The sequence below is a fragment of the Engystomops pustulosus genome, chromosome 7 (genome assembly GCF_040894005.1).
Source record: "Engystomops pustulosus chromosome 7, aEngPut4.maternal, whole genome shotgun sequence".
Classification (NCBI taxonomy): domain Eukaryota; kingdom Metazoa; phylum Chordata; class Amphibia; order Anura; family Leptodactylidae; genus Engystomops; species Engystomops pustulosus.
In genome coordinates this window covers 46151857-46178005 of record NC_092417.1, presented here as the reverse complement: position 1 = coordinate 46178005, position 26149 = coordinate 46151857, and the positions used below count along the sequence as shown (strand labels likewise).

At 43.9% G+C, this 26149-nt stretch overlaps 1 protein-coding gene across 1 annotated transcript in view; it reads left to right on the top strand.

Moving 5' to 3' along the window:
* CCDC198 (coiled-coil domain containing 198) overlaps positions 1-9862 on the top strand; it is a 43075-nt gene extending 33213 nt beyond the window's left edge. The window contains exons 4-6 of the mRNA XM_072114161.1: positions 5712-5810; positions 8795-8963; positions 9071-9862. Coding sequence (XP_071970262.1) covers positions 5712-5810; positions 8795-8963; positions 9071-9318 — 516 coding nt within the window. The 3' untranslated portion in view covers positions 9319-9862. The remainder of the gene's footprint in view (positions 1-5711; positions 5811-8794; positions 8964-9070) is intronic.
* The last annotated feature ends 16287 nt before the right edge of the window (positions 9863-26149 follow it).

Sequence of the window (26149 nt, the reverse complement as noted above, 5' to 3'; positions counted from 1 at the left end):
TTTGTCGCCACCCTGCTGTGTTATCCACAAAATATACTGGCAAACTTTTATCATGTAGCGATATTATTTGAGCGCTTCTTGCTCACCTCCTTTGGTTCCTCTCTGCCACCCATTGGTTTGAAGCCTGAGTCCATTTAGGGTATGTCGCCATGCCACTCTCTAGCCTGCCGCTGCTGCCGCTGCCTCTGCATGCCGTCCCCTATAGTGTCAGGGTCAATTATTGGATGTTTTAGATGCTATCTAGCTTCATTCTGTCACTCTGTCATGGCCATGCTGTTGCCCATAATTTTGGCATAATGGTGCGATTAGGCAGCCTCAGAGGCATCCATGCATGCTGCCCCTGCTGTTTCCTGTCCATTTCCGTGGTGTTTCCATCCTTTTCTGAGGTTCCCAGGTGTTTGGCCAAGCTTCCCTGTGCAGAGCCTTGGTCCCCTTGAAAAATGCTCGAGTCTCCCATTGACTTCAATGGGGTTCGTTATTCGAGACGAGCACTCGAGCATCGGGAAAAGTTCGTCTCGAATAACGAGTACCCGAGCATTTTAGTGTTCGCTCATCTCTAGTTAGAACCCCTTGTTTGTCCTGTAGTTGGAGTGATCTCCATGTTATTCTCATCTCTCACTTGGTCTCTCGTTGCACTCAGGGTGAAATCAGGTTTCTTCTTCATAAACCTTCTCTCTGCAATAAATTTCAATCAGTGGGGCACATTTACTTACCCGGTCCTGTCGTGATTCCCAAGTTGCGTTGTCCGATGAGGATGAAGTCTGGCGCGATACACTAAGATCTTGCGCCCGATATCCTGCATGTGTCGCTTCCCTGCTGAGGTCCGCCGGAGTTCACCATCTTCTTCCCGATTATGTGAGTGCATTGTCTTGCGACACAATTTGCAATGTTAAATCCTGCGCTTAGTCCGAATCAGTCGGGTTGTCCGACGGCCACGCCCCCTATTTTGCATCGCATGAAAAACCGGTCACGTGCACCAAACACCCCTGTTAAATGCGGCGCAAATCGACAATAGTCGGGACACCCGGCGGAAATGTGGTCCGCGGACCCTTAGTAAATGTGCCCCACTGTGTAAAGGAGTGAGACTATATGGCTGGGTAGCAGAGAAAGAAGAGAGAAGGTACACTAGTAGAGCATTATCATTGTAATGACAGATCATTACGAAATAATAAAATAATAATAATAATGTTTATTTGTATAGCGCCATCATAATCCATAGCATATTACAAATCAAAGGGAACATATAGAAATGAAATAAGACATTACAGAGTAATAACATACACATGGAAAAATAGGAGTGAGGGCCCTGATTGTAAGAGCTTATAGTCTATGAGGATGAGGGGGTGACACAAGAGCTTACAGTCTATGAGGATGAGGGGGTGACACAAGAGCTTACAGTCTATGAGGATGAGAGGGTGACACAAGAGCTTATAGTCTATGAGGATGAGGGGGTGACACAAGAGCTTACAGTCTATGAGGATGAGGGGATGACACAAGAGCTTACAGTCTATGAGGATGAGGGGGTGACACAAGAGCTTACAGTCTATGAGGATGAGGGGTGACACAAGAGCTTACAGTCTATGAGGATGAGGGGGTGACACAAGAGCTTACAGTCTATGAGGATGAAGGGATGACACAAGAGCTTACAGTCTATGAGGATGAGGGGATGACACAAGAGCTTACAGTCTATGAGGATGAAGGGATGACACAAGAGCTTACAGTCTATGAGGATGAGGGGATGACACAAGAGCTTACAGTCTATGAGGATGAGGGAGATGACACAAGAGCTTACAGTCTATGAGTATGAGGGGGTGACACAAGCGCTTACAGTCTATGAGGATGAGGGGGTGACACAAGAGCTTACAGTCTATGAGGATGAGGGGTGACACAAGAGCTTACAGTCTATGAGGATGAAGGGGTGACACAAGATCTTACAGTCTATGAGGATGATGGGGTGACACAAGAGCTTATGTCTAGGAGGATGAGGGGTGACACGAGCTTGAGGATGAGAGGGTGACACAAGAGCTTACATTATATGAGGATGAGGGGGGACACAAGAGCTTACAGTCTATGAGGATGAGGGGGTGACACAAGAGCTTACAGTCTATGAGGATGAGGGGGTGACACAAGAGCTTACAGTCTATGAGGATGAGGGGTTGACACAAGAGCTTACAGTTTATGAGGATGAGTGGGTGACACAAGAGCTTACAGTCTATGAGGATGAGGGGATGACACAAGAGCTTACAGTCTATGAGGATGAGGGGATGACACAAGAGCTTACAGTCTATGAGGATGAGGGAAATGACACAAGAGCTTACAGTCTATGAGGATGAGGGGTTGACACAAGAGCTTACAGTTTATGAGGATGAGTGGGTGACACAAGAGCTTACAGTCTATGAGGATGAGGGGTTGACACAATAGCTTACAGTTTATGAGGATGAAGGGGTGACACAAGAGCTTACAGTCTATGAGGATGAGGGGATGACACAAGAGCTTACAGTCTATGAGGATGAGGGGATGACACAAGAGCTTACAGTCTATGAGGATGAGGGAGATGACACAAGAGCTTACAGTCTATGAGGATGAGGGGTTGACACAAGAGCTTACAGTTTATGAGGATGAGTGGGTGACACAAGAGCTTACAGTCTATGAGGATGAGGGGTGACACAAGAGCTTACAGTCTATGAGGATGAAGGGGTGACACAAGATCTTACAGTCTATGAGGATGATGGGGTGACACAAGAGCTTACGTCTAGGAGGATGAGGGGTGACACGAGCTTGAGGATGAGAGGGTGACACAAGAGCTTACATTATATGAGGATGAGGGGGGACACAAGAGCTTACAGTCTATGAGGATGAAGGGGTGACACAAGAGCTTACAGTCTATGAGGATGAGGGGGGTGACACAAGAGCTTACAGTCTATGAGGATGAGGGGTGACACAAGAGCTTACAGTCTATGAGGATGAAGGGGGTATCACAAGACCTTGCAGTCTATGAGGATGAAGGGGGTATCACAAGAGCTTACAGTCTATGAGGATGAGGGGGTGACACAAGAGCTTACAATCCATGAGGATGAGGGGGTGATACAAGAGCTTACAGTCTATGAGGATTAGGGGGAGACACAAGAGCTTACAGTCTATGAGGATGAGAGGGTGACACAAGAGCTTACAGTCTATGAGGATGAAGGGGTGACACAAGGGCTTACAGTTTATGAGGATGAAGGGGGTGACACAAGAGCTTACAGTCTTTGAGGATGAGGGGGTGACACAAGAGCTTACAGTCTTTGAGGATGAAGGGGGTGACACAAGAGCTTACAGTCTTTGAGGATGAGGGGGTGACACAAGAGCTTACAGTCTATGAAGATGCGGGGGTGACACAAGAGCTTACAGTCTTTGAGGATGAGGGGGGTGACACAAGAGCTTACAGTCTATGAGGATGAGGGGGTGACACAAGAGCTTACAGTCTATGAGGATGAGGCGGTGACACAAGAGCTTACAGTCTTTGAGGATGAGGGGGGTGACACAAGAGCTTACAGTCTATGAGGATGAGGGGGTGACACAAGAGCTTACAGCCTATGAGGATGAAAGGGTGACACAAGAGCTTACAGTATATGAGGATGAGGGGGTGACAGAAGAGCTTACAGTCTATGAGGGGGAAGGGGGTGACACAAAAGGGATAAGAGCTTGTATAATGGTCTAGCTATTCTTTATAAAGAAATATTATAAAAATAATATAATAAATAAAAATGCTGTCGCTTGAACCACTTATCAGCTGCCATCTTATATACAAAGTCCAAGATGAATGGGACTGCAGAGAAACCTTGGTACCTGGTTTTTACCGCATAACAGCAGGAGGAGGGTACAGGGTCACTTACTTAAAAGAGAGATGAAAGTACATGCAGTTAGGGAATGTGATAGGTTTGTCAAAAGAGATGGGTTATAAGCTTTGGAGGTTGGGTATTAGCCTGATAGTCCGGGGAAAGGCATTCCAGAGAATTGGTGCAGCCCTGGAGAAGTTGTGGAGCCGAGTGGGGGGCTTGCATTGAGGAAGAGAATAATCGGACATTTGGGCGCCATTTCCTGCCTTGGAGGTCGCCGCCGGCCGTAACAGTTTTTATATTTTGATAGATCGGGCATTTTGGGACGCGGCAATACCTAATATGTTTGTGATTTTTACTGTTTATTATGTTTTATATCAGTTCTAGGGAAAGGGGGGTGATTTGAATTTTTAATATTTTATTAATTTTTTTTATTTTTTAAACTTTTTTTTTTTCTTTTTTTTTCCCACTATTTCTTAGACCATCTAGGGTACATTAACCCTAGATGGTCAGATCGTTCCTACCATATACTGCAATACTTCTGTATTGCAATATATGGCATCTTTGCAGGTCATTCATTACAATGAGCCACTGGCTCATTGTAATGAATCTGCAGAAGCCATGTAGCCTCGTGTCAAAAGAAGACCCGAGGCTACCATGGCAACCGATCGCCGCCCCCCGATGACGTTTGGGGTTGCGGCGATCGTAAAAAAGGTGCAAGCACTGACCGCGGTTATTAGCGGTGGGGGTTTTCTGCAAAATGCAAAAACCCCCACCTTTGTATGAAGAGGACTCAGCCCGTGAGCCCTCTTCACACACTCCTTATACCTCTGCGCCGTAGAGCTACGGCGCAGAGCGTTAAGGGGTTAAGGAGATGGACTGGACTGGCACCAGAACCGGCAGTTGGACAATTTTCCGATCGGATCGGATTGTGGAGCTTGCATGCAACACAAATCGGGGGGGGGGGGGCATCGGACAACCCGACTGATTCGGACAAACCACGGAATTTAAAGACAAAATTGTGTTGCAAGATCAAGCACTTACATGCACCGGGAAGAAGAAGGTGAACTTTGGTGGACCTGAGCGGGGAAAGCGACACATGAAGGAAACTGGACGCACAATGTTAGTGAATTGCGGCAGCTCCGAATCCTCGTCGGACAACGCACAGCGGGGATCACGACAGGACGGGTAAGTAAATCTGCCCCAATCAGTGCCTCCTTTGATGAAGTCGACCAAAATATTACATATATATTACAAAATAAAAATGCATCTAACAAACCTAATTCTGGTTATTTTAGGTTATAACTTGCCTATTGCTGGGGTTTTGCATTCTATGAGTCCTCAAAATGTTTAGACTGGTAACACTGGGAATCCCACACTAAGGAATGTATTCTTTATTTTGTGAATAATAGACATCCTGGAGTTATCCGAACAACCTATTAAATGCATGTGCATGTTCCACAAAGCCACCAGCACAGAAAGACTTTTAGTTGTTCCTTTCATTTTTTCGTTTCTGTTACACTCTCGTAAAATAGAGATGCAGGTATGGGCCTCAGATTAGAGGTAAGTTAAGGTATAGCATTACAGGGAACCTGTCACCAGGGAGTTCATTTTCACTGAAAACAGGTTGCAGAAGCCCATTACAGCAGTGCATATATGCCTCTCTGCCTTTTCTAAGCATTTGCATTACAATCTAATTGTGTGTTATAACTTACCTTGCACCCTGCCAGAATCCACTGTGTAGTCCCAGGGGTTGGGCTTTGGTTTGGATGCATTTCAAAAAAACAACACGAGGCAGTGTAGGTGGGAGGTAAGGGATCATTGTTCACCATCTCTGTGATTGTGGAGTAAATGTCATAATAAATATAATTTTCTCTATTTCCTTGAAAACAGGAACTGGATAAAAAAATTGTGACGGTCAAAAATTCTTTTGCAAGACGGCAACATATTCACAAGATGCAGATGCAAGAGATAAACCGCAAAAGAGAACAGGTAAGGTAGTCCTGGTAAAGATTCCCTAATTGGATATTTAGAACTTTGAGCCTAAGGTCCATTCTAAAAGTTTAGATACAACTCTTGCCTATGTCTATTATTTTTATTGTGGTCCGAGGTCTGGTTGACCGCTAACACTTGAATTGTTTTAGGGGAGGCATGACAGGCACCAGAATAGTGAATTTTCATGATAGAACTGAAGAAGATTTTTGTTGGACCCAAAATAACAGCTGCATACATTCATCATTTAAGCCAAATGGTCCCTTTCAGGAGCTGATGACACCAATGTCCTCTTGGCCACCTGATAGAGTAGAGCTACTTGGCTTGTTTTGTAAAGTCTGCTTATATGTGTCTAGTCATTCAGGCCCAAACCGAATGTTATTAAGTCACACCATTAAGACCACCCTAGACCCCAGAATTATGAATTCTTCAGATCTTGCCAAAGTACACCCATCTAATGAGATGACGATCATGAAGGGATGATGCTTGCCCACTTTGCAGCACCCAATGATGCTATATCCTGTGATTTTTCTATTCTTATCGGGAGCCCTATAGCAGAAAAATTGTTTGCAACAATAGTACATATGTTCTTGCCTCATAGTCCAACAAAATTGTAACAAAATACTGCAATGGCTGATGAGAATTCCTTTAGTTAAAGGGAATCTGTCACCAGGAACCTAATTTTCACTGAAGACAGGTTGCAGAAGTCCATTACAGCTGCAGGGCAAATACATCTTTCTGCTTTCTCTAAGCATTTGCATTACAATATAATTATGTGTTATAATATAATTATGTGTTATAACTTACCTTACACCCTAACAGAATCCTCTGTGTAGTCAAAGGGGTTGGGCTTTGGTTTGGATTAATTTCAATAAACATGTGACTTGTCTGTGCTACAAACTGCATAGCTCTCAGTCCCCACCTTTGTGCTCCCGTACAGCCCTTCCCTGTCACAAGGCTGTGAGCTATGTGAAGCAACAGGAGGAAGGAGCTGTACAGGAGCACAAAGGTGGGGGCCAAGAGCTGAGGAGTGAGTAACACATACAAATCACATGTTGTTTTTTGAAATGCATCCATACCAAAGCCCAACCCCTGGGAATATACAGAGGATTCTGTCAGTGTGCAAGGTAAGTTATAACACACAATTACACTCACCGGCCACTTTATTAGGTACACCATGCTAGTAACGGGTTGGACCCCCTTTTACCTTCAGAACTGCCTCAATTCTTCATGGCATAGATTCAACAAGGTGCTGGAAGCATTCCTCAGAGATTTTGGTCCATATTGACATGATGGCATCACACAGTTGCCGCAGATTTGTCGGCTGCACATCCATGATGCGAATCTCCCGTTCCACCACATCCCAAAGATGCTCTATTGCATTGAGATCTGGTGACTGTGGAGGCCATTTGAGTACAGTGAACTCATTGTCATGTTCAAGAAACCAGTCTGAGATGATTCCAGCTTTATGACATGGCGCATTATCCTGCTGAAAGTAGCCATCAGATGTTGGGTACATTGTGGTCATAAAGGGGTGGACATGGTCAGCAACAATACTCAGGTAGGCTGTGGCGTTGCAACGGTGCTCAATTGGTACCAAGGGGCCCAAAGAGTGCCAAGAAAATATTCCCCACACCATGACACCACCACCACCAGCCTGAACCGTTGATACAAGGCAGGATGGATCCATGCTTTCATGTTGTTGACGCCAAATTCTGACCCTACCATCCGAATGTCGCAGCAGAAATCGAGACTCATCAGACCAGGCAACGTTTTTCCAATCTTCTACTGTCCAATTTCGATGAGCTTGTGCAAATTGTAGCCTCAGTTTCCTGTTCTTAGCTGAAAGGAGTGGCACCCGGTGTGGTCTTCTGCTGCTGTAGCCCATCTGCCTCAAAGTTCGACGTACTGTGCGTTCAGAGATGCTCTTCTGCCTACCTTGGTTGTAACGGGTGGCGATTTGAGTCACTGTTGCCTTTCTATCAGCTTGAACCAGTCTGCCCATTCTCCTCTGACCTCTGGCATCAACAAGGCATTTCCGCCCACAGAACTGCTGCTCACTGGATGTTTTTTCTTCTTCGGACCATTCTCTGTAAACCCTTGAGATGGTTGTGCGTTAAAATCCCAGTAGATCAGCAGTTTCTGAAATACTCAGACCAGCCCTTCTGGCACCAACAACCATGCCACGTTCAAAGGCACTCAAATCACCTTTCTTCCCCATACTGATGCTCGGTTTGAACAGCAGGAGATTGTCTTGAACATGTCTACATGCCTAAATGCACTGAGTTGCCGCCATGTGATTGGCTGATTAGAAATTAAGTGTTAACGAGCAGTTGGACAGGTGTACCTAATAAAGAGGCCGGTGAGTGTATATTGTAATGCTTAGAGAAAGCAGAATTTGCAATGCAGCTGTAATGGGGGTTCTGTAGCCTGTCTTTAGTAAAAATTAGGTCCCTGTTAACAGGTTCCCTTTAAAGAAGTATTTGAGTTTTCTATATGTTAGGTCATTAATAGTGAGTCATTGGGGATGGGGTTGGAGCTGGAATATAGTAATAAATACAGTTGCATCCATGGTACCTTAGTGCTCTGGCCACTAATGAGAGTTGCACAGTAGTGGGCCAGATGGCAAAAACACTATTGCCTGCTTTCGACTGCAACCATAGAGTAGTGGCAGTGGCTGAGATGAGTGGACTCAAACTTTAAGTTTGGGTCTAGAGTTCAAGTGTTCAAGTCTCGTGAAACCTGGGCATATGCCCCTAGCTCCTAGCCGGCTGTGATTGGCCAGGGTTGTCAAGTGCCATGGATCTCAATTTGTACGGGTCTCTTGGGACTCATCCAAACCCCAAACTTAAAGTTGGAGTCCGCTCATCTGTGGCATTAAACTGCTCAATACCAATGACACATTGGAATAATGCCTTCAGTGCTCTATCCTGTAGTTGATCTCCTCTCCTGATCAAATCCTATGTTTTGTATTGTGCGCAAAGATGAATCATTTGCAGTCACAGGCTGAAGTGAAAAGGAATATCCACAGGGAAGCCAAGATCAATAAACACAAAATGAAGGAAATGAAGGCGAGAGAAAATGCAATGAAGTGTCGTAAAGATGAAGATCTTCTTCCTGTGGAACACGATGAAACTTTTAATGTGGATCATGGTAAGATTTACAATCCACATACTGCATAGTAATGCACCGCCCAGTGCTACGGATACAGGAGAAAGATACAGATTTATTCATCTCTCCTCTGTCTTTTATTATTTCAGGCAGCTCATGGCACTGGAATATTCGAGAATCCAGTCCTACTATAGATTATCGGGGGAAAGGCAAATTAGAGTTGTGGTTCCAGCCTCACCATGACGGAAGTGAACTGAATTCCGACAGTTCAAGCATGGATTCACTAGACAGCTGGATAAAAGATGATGCTCGGAGTCACAGACGGCCGGCCACTCTATTCCGCACACGGACTGAAAAAATTCCCACGTTGGATGAGTTCTATGATTGTGATTTTTAAAACCCTGGTAGAAAACAGAAATATCTACCCTATTTTTTGGACTCTAAGGCGCACCGGATTATAAGGCGCACCATGAATAAATGCCTGCTAAAACCTTTAGGTTCATATATAAGGCGCACCGGATTATAAGGCGCACCTGATTATTAGGATGAATGACCAGCAGGTGCCAGACCTGTGCACAGTTTAAGGCAGCTGTTGTCTGTAAGTAGGGTTCATATAGGGTTCAAAGGCGCACTTTTGATTTCTGAGAAAATCAAAGGATTTTTTGTGCGTCTTATAGTCTGAAAAATATGGTACTTACTTCCCTTATCCATAATGGTTCATGGCGTGTAACCACTGTTTTTGACTGTATGTATTTGGATTTTCAACTTCGTTCTTCAGGGATCATAACCCCCTTTTAACCATAAAGGCACAAAGGGAATATGGATCCTGAATGCGATTGTTACATTTGCAACTCTGACTAAGGAAAGGATCTTCCTGCGTCTCCTTTTTTTAATAGTTGCTCCATCTATGGCAATAATATTTCAAATAAGAATAAAATGTTCTATGTTTGCTGTTTAATGGTGAGGTTTACATTTATGAGAAATTATCATCACATAGGTACATTTTTTAAGAATAACATCCAATTGAAGAAATGTATTTATATATACAGGCGGTCCCCTACTTAAGGACACCCGACTTACAGACAACCCATAGTTACAGACGGACCCCTCTGCCCACTGTGACCTCTGGTGAAGCTCTCTGGATGCTTTACTATAGTCCCAGACTGCAATGATCAGCTGTAAGATGCCTGTAATGAAGCTTTATTGATAATTCTTGGTCCAATTACACCAAAAATTTTGAAACTCCAATTGTCACTGGGGCAAAAAAAAAAAATTGTCTTGAACTTCCATTATAAAATATACAGTTTCGACTTACATACAAATTCAACTTAAGAACAAACCTCCAGACCCTATCTTGTATGTAACCCGGGGACTGCCTGTATATGGCACATAAATTACATTAAAAGGGTATTCGCACAAAGACAAGTTTCTTAAATATACTCAGGATAACACATAAGTAACACATTCTTTAATTCACTGTTATTAACAAAAATACAGCATTTAACAGATAAAATTCTTACCTGTCTCTATAAGTCCTGGTGTACACAATTTCAGTTGTCCCTGGTTTCCAATCCTGTAACATCTGACTTTAGGGTCAGCAGAAATCTTGCCGGAAGCTGTGGAAAACTGAGTTTCTCTCTCCCTCCGCTCCCTGCAGCAGCCCCTGCCCTCTGCATTCCAGGAGGAGCTCACACTGATACACACTGACTTCCTGCCGGCAAACAACAGCAGCGAGAGGAGAGCTACAAGCTACAGGCAGATAAGTTCTTTATCTGGGGAGGGGGATAGTGTGATAGAGCAGTAATGTAGCAGAGCTGACTGTGTTATTGTGTGTAATATGCACCTCATTGATCTCATTATCTCATCTCTAATTTGTCCCATCTCTCTTTCTATGTATCAAATACTAGTTCAATGTTCAGAAGCTAAATGAAAGTGTAAGGGTACAGGTTTATGTACCCTGATAATCTAAGCATAAGCACATTGTAGCACACTGTATCTCACAGCACTAGATTAATCATAAAGTCCCTGCCCTCATTCTGGAATATTCCACTGACCATCACTGAGTGATAGGAGCTAAAACAGCAATACAACTGAGTACAATTGTAAAGTAAGGAGTTCTTTATTGATCTTTATTGTGTAAATATAACTTCTTTAAATGTTTCTGCCCCATTGGGAATACCCCTTTAATAACTAAAATGAATTCCTTGAACTTGCTACCTTGCCCCCTGCCACATACTACACTCACCGGCCACTTTATTAGGTACACCATGCTAGTAACGGGTTGGACCCCCTTTTGCCTTCAGAACTGCCTCAATACTTTGTGGCATAGATTCAACAAGGTGCTGGAAGCATTCCTCTGAGATTTTGGTCCATATCGACATGATGGCATCACACAGTTGCCGCAGATTTGTTGGCTGCACATCCATGATGTGAATCTCCCGTTCCACCACATCCCAAAGATGCTCTATTGGATTGAGATCTGGTGACTGTGGAGGCCATTTGAGTACAGTGACCTCATTGTCATGTTCAAGAAACCAGTCTGAGATGATTCCAGCTTTATGACATGGCGCATTATCCTGCTGAAAGTAGCCATCAGATGTTGGGTACATTGTGGTCATAAAGGGATGGACATGGTCAGCAACAATACTCAGGTAGGCTGTGGCGTTGCAACGATGCTCAATTGGTACCAAGGGGCCCAAAGAGTGCCAAGAAAATATTCCCCACACCATGACACCACCACCACCAGCCTGAACCGTTGATACAAGGCAGGATGGATCCATGCTTTCATGTTGTTGACGCCAAATTCTGACCCTACCATCCGAATGTCGCAGCAGAAATCGAGACTCATCAGACCAGGCAACGTTTTTCCAATCTTCTACTGTCCAATTTCGATGAGCTTGTGCAAATTGTAGCCTCAGTTTCCTGTTCTTAGCTGAAAGGAGTGGCACCTGGTGTGGTCTTCTGCTGCTGTAGCCCATCTGCCTCAAAGTTCAACGTACTGTGCATTCAGAGATGCTCTTCTGCCTACCTTAGTTGTAACGGGTGGTGATTTGAGTCACTGTTGCCTTTCTATTAGCTCGAACCAGTCTGCCCATTCTCCTCTGACCTCTGGCATCAACAAGGCATTTCCACCCACAGAACTGCCGCTCACTGGATGTTTTTTCTTTTTCGGACCATTCTCTGTAAACCCTAGAGATGGTTGTGCGTGAAAATCCCAGTAGATCAGCAGTTTCTGAAATACTCAGACCAGCCCTTCTGGCACCAACAACCATGCCACGTTCAAAGGCACTCAAATCACCTTTCTTCCCCATACTGATGCTCGGTTTGAACTGCAGGAGATTGTCTTGACCATGTCTACATGCCTAAATGCACTGAGTTGCCGCCATGTGATTGGCTGATTAGAAATTAAGTGTTAACGAGCAGTTGGACAGGTGTACCTAATAAAGTGGCCGGTGAGTGTATAAAGGTACATAAATTAGTTTGGGTTCAACCATTCCTTAGGGGGTGTCCAGTGTCTCCTTCCTATGTGGACACTGATATACACTATATCCATTAACAATAGTTGCTGAACAGAACGTCCCTTCATACCTGGTTTCAACATAGGTTGGAGATGCCACAACCTGCTAGATATACTTCATATATTACTCTACAGTACGTTGGGGCACCTTTCTATAGTTTAGCCCTTGCTGTAGAGAGGCTAGAGAATAATTGATTGGGAATTTCCCATAGAAAAGATGGCCATAAGTTGGACCCCTACGAACCAGTGTGTTATTCTCTGTCTTATTATGGGCTACCAATTTAAATATCCATTAATTTCCTGACATATTACTACTTCGCTATACCTTGTGATGGGCAAAGAGGTGCAAGACTGACCAGCGAACTTTTATATTCACTGTAGAACTAAAATTATTATACAATAAACAGCATTTTTTGCCTTTATATCTTACAGTGTTATACCACAGCCTGCACGACACTATTATACGTCTCTTCAGAGAGGAACCAGAAGCACAAACAAGAAATCCATTAACATCCTCATTGCCTGAGTATTAATCTTTATATGTACAGGAGTATATTAAGTACTGCCTGGAGCTGCACAAAATGTGAAAAAATGCATTTATTTTGTTCTCATCTACTGAATATAATACCCATTAGGATTTGAGGGAAGTAAAGTCTAATACATCTCCACTGGTCCCATCAATGTGTGAACATTACTAGAACAAATGCCTAGAGCTCAGATAATGTAATCACAGAATCCCTTCCATTCTGCAGAAATGATCCGACTGTAGGGAGCACTTCTCAATTATTGGGAAGACTATTTGCCACTGATTACATTTGCCCAACAGAAAAAAATTGGAGGATTTTCTAACGCTATATTCTGTGATCTGAAAAGAATAAAAATTCAGATTTAAATACCTTCCCAGTACTTTATAATTGGGATAGCCTGTGCACTTGCTCTGGGGCGAAAAGGCATCTGCTCTGTTACTCCATCCACCTACATATGACTGGAGAGAGATTGAACAGAGCCCTATGACTCACACAGGAATACACAAGGCTTCTAGAAGGCCCATGGTCACCCAAACCACCCACCAAATTCTATACTGAGAAGGACCTTCACCCATTAAATACTTGTACATATGTTCCTGCTCTCATTACACATGTAGACAAGAGCTATTTTAGGGCCTTTGAAGGTCCTCCAAAGGTCCTGAAACCACAGATTGAAATCAGGCAGAAGGGACACATACTCCATTCCCTAAGAAGCTTATTCTAGTACCATAAGTAGGGGCTCTAAAATTCTTGTAGGGGCTCTAAAATTCATACAGAACAGGGACAGTCTTATTCACACATACAGTAAGCATGAGGAAGATAACTACAGATCAGCACAACACGGGCAGCGAATGTAAATGAGGAGTAACAATATGTGATCTGTAATTTTCCAGCAGCTCTTCACTCTGATGTCTGCTGTGGATTTTCAATCCTCTCTGAGTTGGTGGTTGGTTCCCCACTATTTCCGATTTACGCCACATTTAGTAGGGGTTTTTGACGCACGTGATCGGATTCTGGCGCAATCACGACGACTTTCATTTGACACAAATCGGGGGTGTGACCGCCGGACAACGCGACTGATTCGGACAAAGTGCGGGATTTAAAATTCAAATTGTGTCGCAAGACATGCACTCACATACACCGGGAAGAAGAAGGTGAACTCCGGCGGACCTGAGCGGGGAAGCGGCACATGCAGGATATCGGGCGCACGATCTTAGTGAATCGTGCCGGACTTCATCCTCATCGGACAACGCACCTAGGGGATCGCGACAGCACACAGTTAAAAGCAGATATCGGAGGGGGATATTGGAGGAGGAGGAGGGGCATTTAATTATTAGTTTCTGACCATTTTAAGTGCATCTTATACTTTCAATTTTGGGGTTTAGATTCTAAATCTAATACCCTCTTCTGCGGATTTAAGGTAAGTGTCATACATTGGAAATCCCTTTCAGATAAAAGCTCCTTATAAGAGCTGTGCAGCATGAGAAAACATCACCAAAGCAAACACAAGTTGTCCACAGTAAATCTACATGTACAGCATGTGGATTCACCACAGATTTCGGTCTGGATTTTCTGGATTTCAGGTCAGATGTAGAGATATTCATTTATTTCCAGTTGCCTATATGACAGCACAGACCAATTATTGTGATCCCGTTTAATTGGTCTTAGACTTTTTTCTAACCTATGAAATGTAGCTTAGCTTAAAGTAGGAAAGAAATATGTTGCTTCCCATAGCAACATATTGTAATAGGTTGGGCCAGAATGCCAGTTAAAATTCAAAAATTTACCATAAAAACGTCCCAAAATGTTCTGTAACATCTGTGCCAGTGTCATCCTCTGGCTTTGTGATTTTTTTGGCTCCTGTTCTAACCATTCTCTGCTATTACGATTTTGTACTGTGTTTTTTCTATTGGTTCTGGTTGGACCTGGCTCTGCTTACTTCCATTTTTGAAGTGTGACTAAATGAATAGTTCAGATTATAATAGTTAACTATGTAATATCTGTTCCGGTGTCCTTCATTTTCCTCTACCTTTCTTCCCTATTTATGCACTGCTACTGCTCACTACAGGAGAAAGAAGGAGCAGAAAAAAGGCATTTGGTGTCCAAATTCTTCAGTCCATTATTATAGTTGGTATCCATTATATACATAATACAAATTAAAAAGATTGTGTATTATGCATGATATCCCCATGTTCAATGCCACTGTCAAAGTGACAGTCAAATTTCATTAGCTTAAGGACCATCTATTAGCTGTGTAAATACTTGTCCTCTAGATAAATCCTTGAAAAGAAAAAAAAAAACAGAAACCTAATTAGTGTTCGGAGTTGTTTCCATAGACCTTGGATTTAAGTTGCTTCTTTACTCAGAGCAATTACCAAGGGCACCATACAGAAAATTGATTATCTCACTGTACAGCGGCAAATAATTATAACTAATGAGTGCGGGCATAATTTACCCAGGACCTATGAGCGTCCCCTGAAATGGAAATGGTGGAGTAAATGATTTCATACACAGATATATAGGATTTACTACGCTGTACCGAACGAATATTTAATATCTGGGAATTACAGAGTAAATAATGATGTAATATTCCGCCATATATATGTATATATATATATATAAGTATAATTGCTTTTAATAACCACCGATACCTGGAATTTAAGACATTCATCAGACAGTAAGACTAATCTACAAAAGACAATGTCATTCCTAAATTAATGTGTTTCTTAGGGAAAAAAAAGAAAAAAGGAGCAGATAACTAATTACTTTTATAGCTACCTAAAGCCCTGAGCTGCATTTACTATAGAATAAATGTTCTTGTATTTCCGCCACTAAACTGGAAGGTATGATGAAGAAATAACAGATCCATTAAATAAGCTATGCTTTGGTTTTCACTACTATATACACTGGGCCAATTCGAAGCCTTTTTGCTGCCTGAGGTGGAAACTTAAGGGAAGTCTACCATCAGGATGAAGGATTGTAAACCAAGCACAAACAGATATGTGCTCCCTCTGCCAGGATCTGCTCTTTAAGCTTTTTGTGCCCTTGTTTGTATTAAAATAAATATGAAGATGAGCCTGAGGGGCTCCAGACTCCATAGCTGTTAATGGAGCATGGAGGCCCTCAGGCTAATTTGCATAATTTTTAAAGACTTGTTTTGTAAAAACCAGGGCTCAAAAAGCTAAATAATCTATCAATGATTTTTATTGTAGTTTTAAATGATATGAGAGATCTCAGATTGCGGATCTTTGACGGAGGAAATTCTACTGAATTACACTGTAAAGAACCCCCGAAACAGCCTTCTGAGCCTTATTTTGCTATTAACGGACATGAATTTCCTTTTTGACTTGAATTCACAATGTGTATGACTTATGATGTACCCAGTAAGGGCCCAAAACGCGTCTCTGTAAACTATTTTCTGAACAAGGGAATGTTTGAGTCCATGAACTCATCCCCCACTTTTAAAGTTTTAACATTTTTTATAATAATAAATTGGAACTTACCTCAGTGTGCACCTCAAGTGGGCCTGAAGGGATTTTTTTTCGAGATGCTTTTAATTCTATTAGTCTCGATACCCACAATACTAGGACTGACACGGATGCTATGGGACCTACAATCAGATAGCCCCAAGTATGCTACAAGTGTGGTTGTGACAAAATAAAGATATTTTTGCCTACATATTCTCTGATATTTGATCAAACTAAGGCTACATTCACACACATGTATGGGGGACATATATACGGCCGACGTATATACGTCCGATATACGTCCCCCATACACTCCTATGGGCTCACGGCCCTGTACGGGAGCGTTACGGTGCAGCACACGTGCGGCACCATACCGCTCCGTAGCACGGGAAAAGATAGGACCTGTCCTATCTTTTCCTGTGATACGGCGCCGTGCGCTGTATCTCTCTATGGAGAGGGGCGGGGGTGAGCAGCGCTCATCCCCTGCTCCTCTCCGCAGCGCTGATGTATGCCCGCCGTACTATGGTACGGTGGGCATACATCGTGTGAATGTAGCCTAATACACAGTCTATCTCTTTCACATTGTACAGACAATAAAATAATTTTTTTTTGGTAATGCGAACATATGAAGGCTTATTATTTGCAGGATGCGGTAATTCATTTTATTAATTTTGGTCTATTTTTTGTGAATGAGTTGTTGTTTTCAGTGGTATCAGTTTGAGGCACATAACTTTTTTTGATCAATTTTTTGAATGTTTTTTGTGGGGGTATTTGATGAATTATATACTAAGGGAAGTTTTTTGTGTTTTGTTTAAAGCCGCTCGCTGTGCGAGTTCAATATTGCTTTAGATTTATTGTACAGATTGTTATGGACACGGTGATTGCGAATATGTAGGTTTTTATACTTTATTTGATTTTTATATGTAGATGTGGTGTATTTGGAACTTTTTATTTATTTATTATAAAAATTTATTTTACTTTTATTTTAAATTTTTAAATTTCTTCAGACTTGGTGTTCGTCTGATCACTTGTTCAAGCCCTTACACACTGCAATACAAATATATTGCAGTGTGTGATGTAAGTAACTGAGCATGTTGCTGCATGCTCTATTAGTTACAGCCAGGTCCTGCCAGGAGGCAGAACCCAGCATGCAGGGAAGCCGCCAGCCTCAGGGCATACACCAGAACCCGGGGCTGCCACAGTATGGATCGTGGTCTGATCCAGGGGGAATCCACTTACATGCTGCAGTCATGCTTGCCACTTCAAGTGAGGGGTTAAAACCCAGATCAAAACTTTTCTGATCCCAGATGTTAGTGCCAGGTCTGGGCTTTACACCAGCACTTGCAGGACACTAGGTCCGCCAATCTTCTTCTGACACACCATCATGGAAAGAAGAAGTACCCTTAATGAACAATGCAAAAAAATGATTCAGCGGCCATTAGGGATTCATATATGCATTGTTTATTGAAAACAAGTGTGAACACACAAGCAAAATAAATCACCTAAAACATATCATATAGGGGGCGTGGCTAGCTAATGGCGGGATAGGACGCACAGTTGCAGTGCTCCGCTCCGAGACCCGTTATACCGACGCAGCAGGCATCCAGAGGCACAGACCGGGGACATGATGGTGGGCAAGGAAGGCAGGAGCACCGGGAGAGCCCGGTCTTGAAAGGAAAATGGGGTCGTGGCCACCTTCTTTGAGCCGGTCGGCTCAACGTTACAAGCAAGCACGCACCAGCCAAGATGGCCGCCGGCACAGCTAATCCCAGCGCTTCTGCTCTGTCAATGCAGGGGAGCAGAACACACACACAGCCCGCAGCTGCAGCAGCCATAAACATGTGGGGCACAGGGTCCTGGAGTTGGAGGATCAACAGGAAGGACTGCGTGATGTTATTCATTCTCATAAAGAGGTTATCGCACAACACACGTCCCAAATTGCTGATATCATGGATCATCTTGATGATATAGAGAATCGTCATAGACTAAATAATTTGAGAATACGTGGTCTCTCGGAAGAGGTTCCGCCATCACAGTTAGAGAATTGGGCTCAGAAATTCTTTGGTAGCTTGCTACAAATGCCTCCTAACAAAAAGATCGAAATAGATAGGATCCACCACATGCTTGGCCCGCGCTCCTCAGATCCTAAACGTGTACGAGATGTCATCTGCCGTATACATTTTTATAAAGATAAAGAACGAATCTTACAGCGTGCCAGAGATTCTGGTGGATTGCAACATGGTGACTCGCCTTTACTGATCCTGCCAGATCTTGCTCGGCGTACGTTATTCCTCAGAAAAGCTCTCAAGCCTTTACTACAATTGCTCAGAGATCACGACATCTTATATAGATGGGGATATCCCTTCCAACTGTTGGCTAAAAAAGATGGGAAGAGTGCATCTTTCAGACGTCTGGGGGATCTGCCTGGTTTCCTAGGAACTTTTGAACTTCCGTTGGTGTCCCTGCCAGACTGGCCGCGTCCTGCTCCATACCTGTCTAAGTATGCCCCAAAGCGTATATCACAGCAGTTGGCCCAGGGCTTGGAGGACGAGTTTACACCTGAGGAACTTGCCCAGGTGATTAAGGAACTGAAAGTGGGCAAGAGTCCGGGACTGGGTGGCTTTTCTCCGCGCTTCTACAAAGCGTTGAAAATGGATATAATTGAACCCCTCCTATCCTCCTACAATGCGATAGCTAGAGGGGCTACTTTCCCAAAGCAATCCCTAATGGCACATATATCTGTGATTCCAAAACCTGGGAAAGACGCCACCCATTGTGCCAACTTCAGACCCATCTCCCTCATAAACATAGATATAAAAATATACTCTAAGTTGCTGGCGCAGCGCCTGCAAACACTAATTCCAGGTCTCATTCATAAAGAGCAGGTGGGGTTTGTCCCGGGCAGGGAAGCCAGGGACAATACTATCAAAACAGTGTCTTTGATGCATGCTGCCCAAAGGCAAAAGATCCCCATGTGCCTGCTCTCTGTTGATGCCGAAAAGGCATTTGACAGAGTAAGCTGGAATTTCATGGAGCAGACGCTCAGACAAATAGGTCTTGGCCCCCTTATGCTAGTCCGTATAATGGCCCTCTACCAGTATCCGACGGCGATGGTCAGGGTAAATGGGGACCTTACTGCCCCGTTTGCCATAAGTAACGGAACCCGTCAGGGGTGCCCCCTATCACCACTGCTCTACATTTTAGTGATGGAATCATTGGCAAATGCCATTAGAACTAATAAATCCATCAAGGGTCTCCAGTTGGGTGGGCTCCATCACAAAATGGCCATCTTCGCGGATGATTTATTATTATTTATCACACAACCACGCACAACACTTCCGTCAGTAATGGCAGAGTTTAAAATCTTTTCCGAACTTTCTAACTTTAAAGTAAACCTCACTAAGTCCGAACTGCTTAACGTTAACCTGCCTGACACTGTGGTGGGAGATATTAAGAATGAGTTCCCCTTTCGCTGGGCCGAAAAAGCCAGCACATATCTGGGGATAAAAATCCCGACGGATTTATCTAGCCTTTTTCAGGATAACTATCAGCCCCTCTTGACGTCACTGGAGAAGGAGCTCCTTGCCTGGAAGCGCCTACCGCTCTCATGGTTCGGAAGGATTAGTGTAATTAAAATGGATATTCTGCCGAAAATACTCTATTTCTTCCAAACAATACCCTTACAAGTGGCCCCTTCCTTCTTTAGTAGACTTAAAAGGGTGATCTCAGGCTTTATATGGGATTACTCTAGACCTCGGTTGGCTCACACACTTTACTCACTAGGCCTAAAGAGCTGGGGGGGGGGGGGGGGGGCTTACCTGATATGGGTCTATATCATGAGGCCTCTATGCTGGCTTGTCTAGCAGATGCAGCCTTGAATTCGTCCTCCAAGCTCTGGGTGACGTTGGAAGCCTCTTTGAACTCGTCACCTCTGATGGCATCCCTCTGGCTTTCCCCGGCAGACCGCGACACATCCTCTCCCTGCACGCCCCTATATAGGACACTTTTGGGTAGTTGGGACAGAATGAGGAAACGACATAACTTGACCTCCATACCGGGCCCCATGTCTCCAATATTTCTAGATGCTAGGTGCCCCCTACGAGATCTGAACCCTGAAAGGCCGTGTCATACATTCTCTGGAAGGATGGTTTCCCGCAGACATGAGAGGTAGCAGATGGTTTATGGCTAATCAATTGAGCAGCTTCTTACAATCCCTGGGGCCCATACAATCCCTTACACTGGAACTAACATTTATAGAACAAATTTTCACGAGTAAAGAGACTCCTAGACATCTAATATCTGCAGTCTATGGGTGGCTGTTGAGAGAGAGGACTAAAAATACGCCTGTCCCGTACAGACAGGCTTGGGAAAGAGCACTGAACAAAACATTTGCTGAAGAGGAATGGGATAAGGCGTCTGTCTTGACCCATAAACTCTCTGTCTCGTCACAAATACAGGAGACAAACTTTAAAATCATCACCAGATGGTATCGAACCCCAGAGAAGCTGCATAAGATGTTCCCGGAGGTGTCTGATATGTGTTGGAGATGTGGCAGGGAACATGGTTCTATGTTACATATCTGGTGGTCTTGCCCTGGGGTGAGAGGTCTGTGGGAAGCGGTTTTTGCACTCTACAATAAACTATGGTCGGACACGGTAGTACCGCTTCCAGAGATTGGGCTGCTATCTATGATCCATGGCTCCATCTCTGCGATAAAAAAAGGTTTTCTGAGACACTGCATTGCCGCTACTCAGCAGATTATCCCCAGACTCTGGAAGTCGAGTGTAAGTTCCTCAAGGGCCCAGTGGGCAGAGGCCTTGAACCATATCATGAGAATGGAGGAGATGAGAGCCATGGAGGGACCGGCGGACTCTCAAATGGATAGGTATACCAAGGTCTGGTCCCCGTGGATTGACTTCCGCAGTTCAACAGAATTTGCCCCTTGGATAGAAACAAGTGATGGATGACTTGGTCTGAGTTAGAAGTTTTCTCTACTCTTACCATTCCCTCTCACCCGGTGTGCTTCCCCCTCCCTCTCTACCTCCCCTATCCCTCTGTATACCCGTATGTGTTTTCCATCGGATCCCCATGTTGTACATGTTTAGTGTGTTTTTGAGTTGTCAATATTTGTTTAGTAACAATTTAGACTTTTTCTCCAGTTTCTTCACTCGTTGCACTAAAGGAGTTAGCCTTCATCTAGACATAGTTATCGCTTTGAGCAATGTGGACTGTCTTTTACAACCCAGCTGTACTACTGGATACGCTAAACTTGTGTGTATATGCCTTACAGCCTGTATTTTGAAATTCTATTGTGATTCACTGACAATTCTATGTATATTGCTACATATTACTTTTAATAAAGTTTATTGAAAAGAAAACATATCATATATACTCATGTATAAAGAGTTTTTCAGCACAAAAATTGGATGCCACAATTGCAGGTATTACAAAGTGTTGGGACTTTTTACTGTGTAGGTCTAGAATGGGAGGGAGGAGCACTACCGCAGTATTTGGGGGCACAGTTTTAGGCTGGATTCACACTACCGTTCCCCGCCGTACCGTAGCACGGCGGGCACGCGGCAGCGCGCGGGGAGAGGAGGAGGGGGAGAGCGCTGCTCACCCCCGCCTCTCTCCATAGGGATACATGGCGCATGGCTCCGTATGCTGTGAAAAAATAGGACGTCCTATTTTTTCACGGGGTACGGAGCGGTACGGTGCTGCACCGTACCGCTCCCATAGGGCGCCGTGCGCCCATTGCCTTCTATGGGGGACGTCGCCCGTATATACGTCCCCCTTGCGTTAGTGTGAATGCAGCCTTAGTGTGAGCAAAAGGATTTCACTGTGAGGAGACCAAGATATAGGGAACAATAAGGGGGGGTGCACTCTAGAGGCATGGAAAGGCCGAGATATATAAGCTCTGGTGCAATACCCATTAGCTCTTGTGTGTCACCAGTGACCTCCTGTGTTGGCCATGGTTTGGCTGAGCTGTCAGCACCAAAGACTGATGTGATGCTGGAATAAAAATCTGGAGCCGGAAAAAAAAAAATGTCCATTATTTGTTTCTCTATCTTGAATTATATCTCTTAATACCTGCAATGCATTGAGGTATGTCCAGTGTCAGCTGCTTAATAAAGCATTTTCCAAACACTGGTGTGTGCTGCCCCCTAGACGACATAATATGTAACTTCAAACACATACAAACTTTTAAAAAAAACAGCACATAACACACCCACACCTCATTTTTTGTATACAGGCGATCCCGTACTTAAGAACACCACACTTACAGATGACCCCTAGTTAAAGACGGACCCCTCTGCTCACTGTGACCTCTGGTGAAGCTCTCTGGATGTTACTTTAGTCCCAAGCTGCAATGATCAGCTGTAAGGTGTCTGTATTGAACTTTTATTAATAATCCTTGGTCCCAAAAAACTCTGAAAATTCAATTTTCGCTTGGACAAATATATTTTTTGTCCGACTTACATACAAATTCAACTAAAGAACAAACCCAAAGAACCCATCTTGTATGTAAATGCCTGTACGTATACTATTGGTAGACTGTATCCTCGGATTGGTATCCTATTTTGTGGGCCTATGTAAGAACTGTTTTCTTCTCTGTAGATTCTTAGTTTTTTCATACCCTGCCTATATTTATACTTACTTTATTGAGTGTGAGTCCATTCCCTTTTCACTTATGCATGATGTAGTATACTTATGGACATATTGGTTCACTAAGAACAGTACAGTCTGTACTATGTGCTGTTTGCCTGTCTAGTGTGCAGGGGGCGCCAGTTTCAGGATTTATGGCGCCCGTTCTTCATGAATCTGGTGCCCCCTGCACAGCTCCAACAGAGTGCACCAAATTTTTTTGGTGCACCTTTAACATGCGGCATGAGACACAATTCTGTTGGACTTTGCATTTTAAATCTGCCGCATTTGTTTCACATGATGCCTAGTGCAGCTGCACCAAAAAAAGGACGCATGCAACACAAATGTGGCACAGACACTTCTTAAATACATATGCAAGCAATTTGCGCCTAAAAAGAACGTGCAAAGTCTGGCAGAAAACTGGTGCCCTTAGTAAATGACATGACTATCCATACTATCGTATTTTTCAGACTATAAGGCGCACCGGATTATAAGGCACACCTTCAATAAATGCCTGCTAAAACGTCTAGGTTCATATGTAAGGCGAACTGGATTATAAGGCGAATGACCAGCAGGTGGCAGACCTGTGCACATTTCAAGGCAGCTGTTGTCTGTAAATACGGTTTTATATATAAGGCGCATTGGACTATAAGGCGCACCTTTGATTTCTGAGAAGGGTTGTGCGCCTTATAGTCCGAAAAATAGAGTCGGGCAAAAGTAAAAAAATTGCATGCCCTTAGTCATCAGCCCAAAACACGTCAGCTGCTTGTATGGTTAGTCATGTTGCTATATTTTATGGTTTAATAAAGGAAGTTTTTATTTTTACTGCGGAGCTGGGACCTAATTTTGTCAACTCACTTGTAAAGATTTTTAGCTTCGGTCCAGGCAGCCTGGCCTCGAGCTTCGATTGAATCAATGGGATTCAGCTGAATATGGCAACCGGCTGAGCTGTGAAGCCGCTTCGCAGCACTGTGGTAAGCGCTTGGCGCACCATGCGCGCAACCGAGTGCCTAAATAGGAAGTACCGGAGAGCCGGTGACGTCACGCGCACATAGTGCGCCGAGCGTGTACCATGCTCCGGCGCCAGCTCACCCTGAGCTGGTGCTCAGTATTTGAAGCTTACAAGTTGAATTTCACGTGGTAGGTTTCCTTAAAGTGTAAAGTGGGAATCCTCCCGACATACTACAATGGAGGGCTAACAATGTAGTGTGACGGTAGCCATATACACAGGATGTGTCAATCAGTTCAGACCTATATCCTGTAAAAACCCAAGATTTGACCTTGGTTTAAAGCAAACAATCAAAAACTTATCTGGTGTTCAAAGGGATTGTCTGGAAACAGGAAACATTCTGCTGTTGTTACAAATGTGAATGAGGCTTAAGAATACAGCTTAGTTCTCGTGCCTGGAGGCTGTGATGTTGAGACATAGGCATGGGTAGCCTCCCTATACATGAGTGACGGGATGAAGCCGGCCTTCTAGTCAGTCCATTAGAGGTGACATCACTCTCCATGAGCCCAGCCTCATTTACATAATAACAAAAATATGATTTTAGAATGATTAATGTATGTATTAACTAGATAAAGACTGGGATGGATCCTTGTGAGTTGCTCTAAAAGGTGGAATAGTGACTGAGACCTTGAGACAGGTGTCCCAAAGCATAGAGGATAACAAGTTAATCAGTGAGGGTCAGACTGCTAGGACCCTCAGCAATCCGGAGCACAGGGGAGCTGTTCTTACTAAAGGGTGGAGTAGCAGGTAGAACATTTGTCCTACTGCTCCATGTAATAGCATTCATCCAGCTCCGACACTGTCATCCACTAACTTTGGCCTCATTCACATTCCCGCAGAGCTCCTCACCCCTCCCCTCTCCATTGAAATCAAATAACGCAAAATATAAGACATGTCCTATACTTTGCCCAGCTCAGCCATGGTGCGGTGAGATACTGTGTGCTCACCGCAGTGACCTGGTGTCTATTTTGGCCGTAATCTGGCCAAGTGAGTGCTGGAGATAACTATGGAGTATAACTGGAGTGCTATGCTCAGCAATATCTGAAATTGTATTCTATTGAATGGAGCAGCAGGAATAATATATGTCCTGTTGCTACTCCCATCCACAAGAAGGTGACTCCCACTCCCCTGAATGGTGGTGGCAGTAGTCCCTCACTAATCACCTTTTGTCCCTTTTCTTTGGATTGGGGACAGCTTGCTTACTTGGTACAGCCCCTTTAATAAGCTGTACAATGCCTAGCTGTGGCCAGACCTGCCCATACATTATTTTTCTTCTTTCACTGCTGCCAAGGACTCTCAGCACAAACCCCATAGAACAGTGATGGTGAACCTTTTGGAGGCCGAGTACCCAAACTGCAACCAAAATCCACTTATTTACCGTGAAGTGCCAACATGGCATTTTAAGCAGTAACTTATTGCTAGTTGTTCTTCCACATCTTTCAATCGTACCAGCCCCTGAGGCCACCAATACAGTCGAAAGAAGGAGGACAAATGCAGACTATCATTGTAGCTTCTATCCAGGGTCTCTCTGTAGAGGAAGAATGAAGGGTCTAGAATGAGGACCTCTAAAGATATTGCAGTTCTGTCAACACCTTTTCCCTTATTTGGTGAACTCTGTCCTGGAGTGATGGTCTGAGTGCCCACAGAAAGGGCCCTGAGTGCCACCTCTGGCACCCGTGCCATAGGTTCGCCACCACTGCCATAGAAGGTAAAACTAATTCTCTAGAACAGATTTGCTTATGTGTTCAACATATGTGGTTTTTTAATAGTGTGGTGACTGGGGAACTGGTAGACTTCCACCTCTTTAGTAGAGGCTATAAATAACAAAAGTCAAAGTAATTCCTTTTGCTGAAGTGGGATGTCATTTGATTTTTGGGGTGTAGGGGGACCAATCTAGATTCTAGTTCTAGATCACTAGTCTCCACACCTTGTGTGAGACTACTATGAGACCAAGAGTTATACCTTTACATCTGTGGGACTGGAACTTGGACGCCTAGAACAAAGGTTTTAGTGCAATACAGAATAAAAGAACAGAAGATAAAGCGGATGTAGCGCACAATACA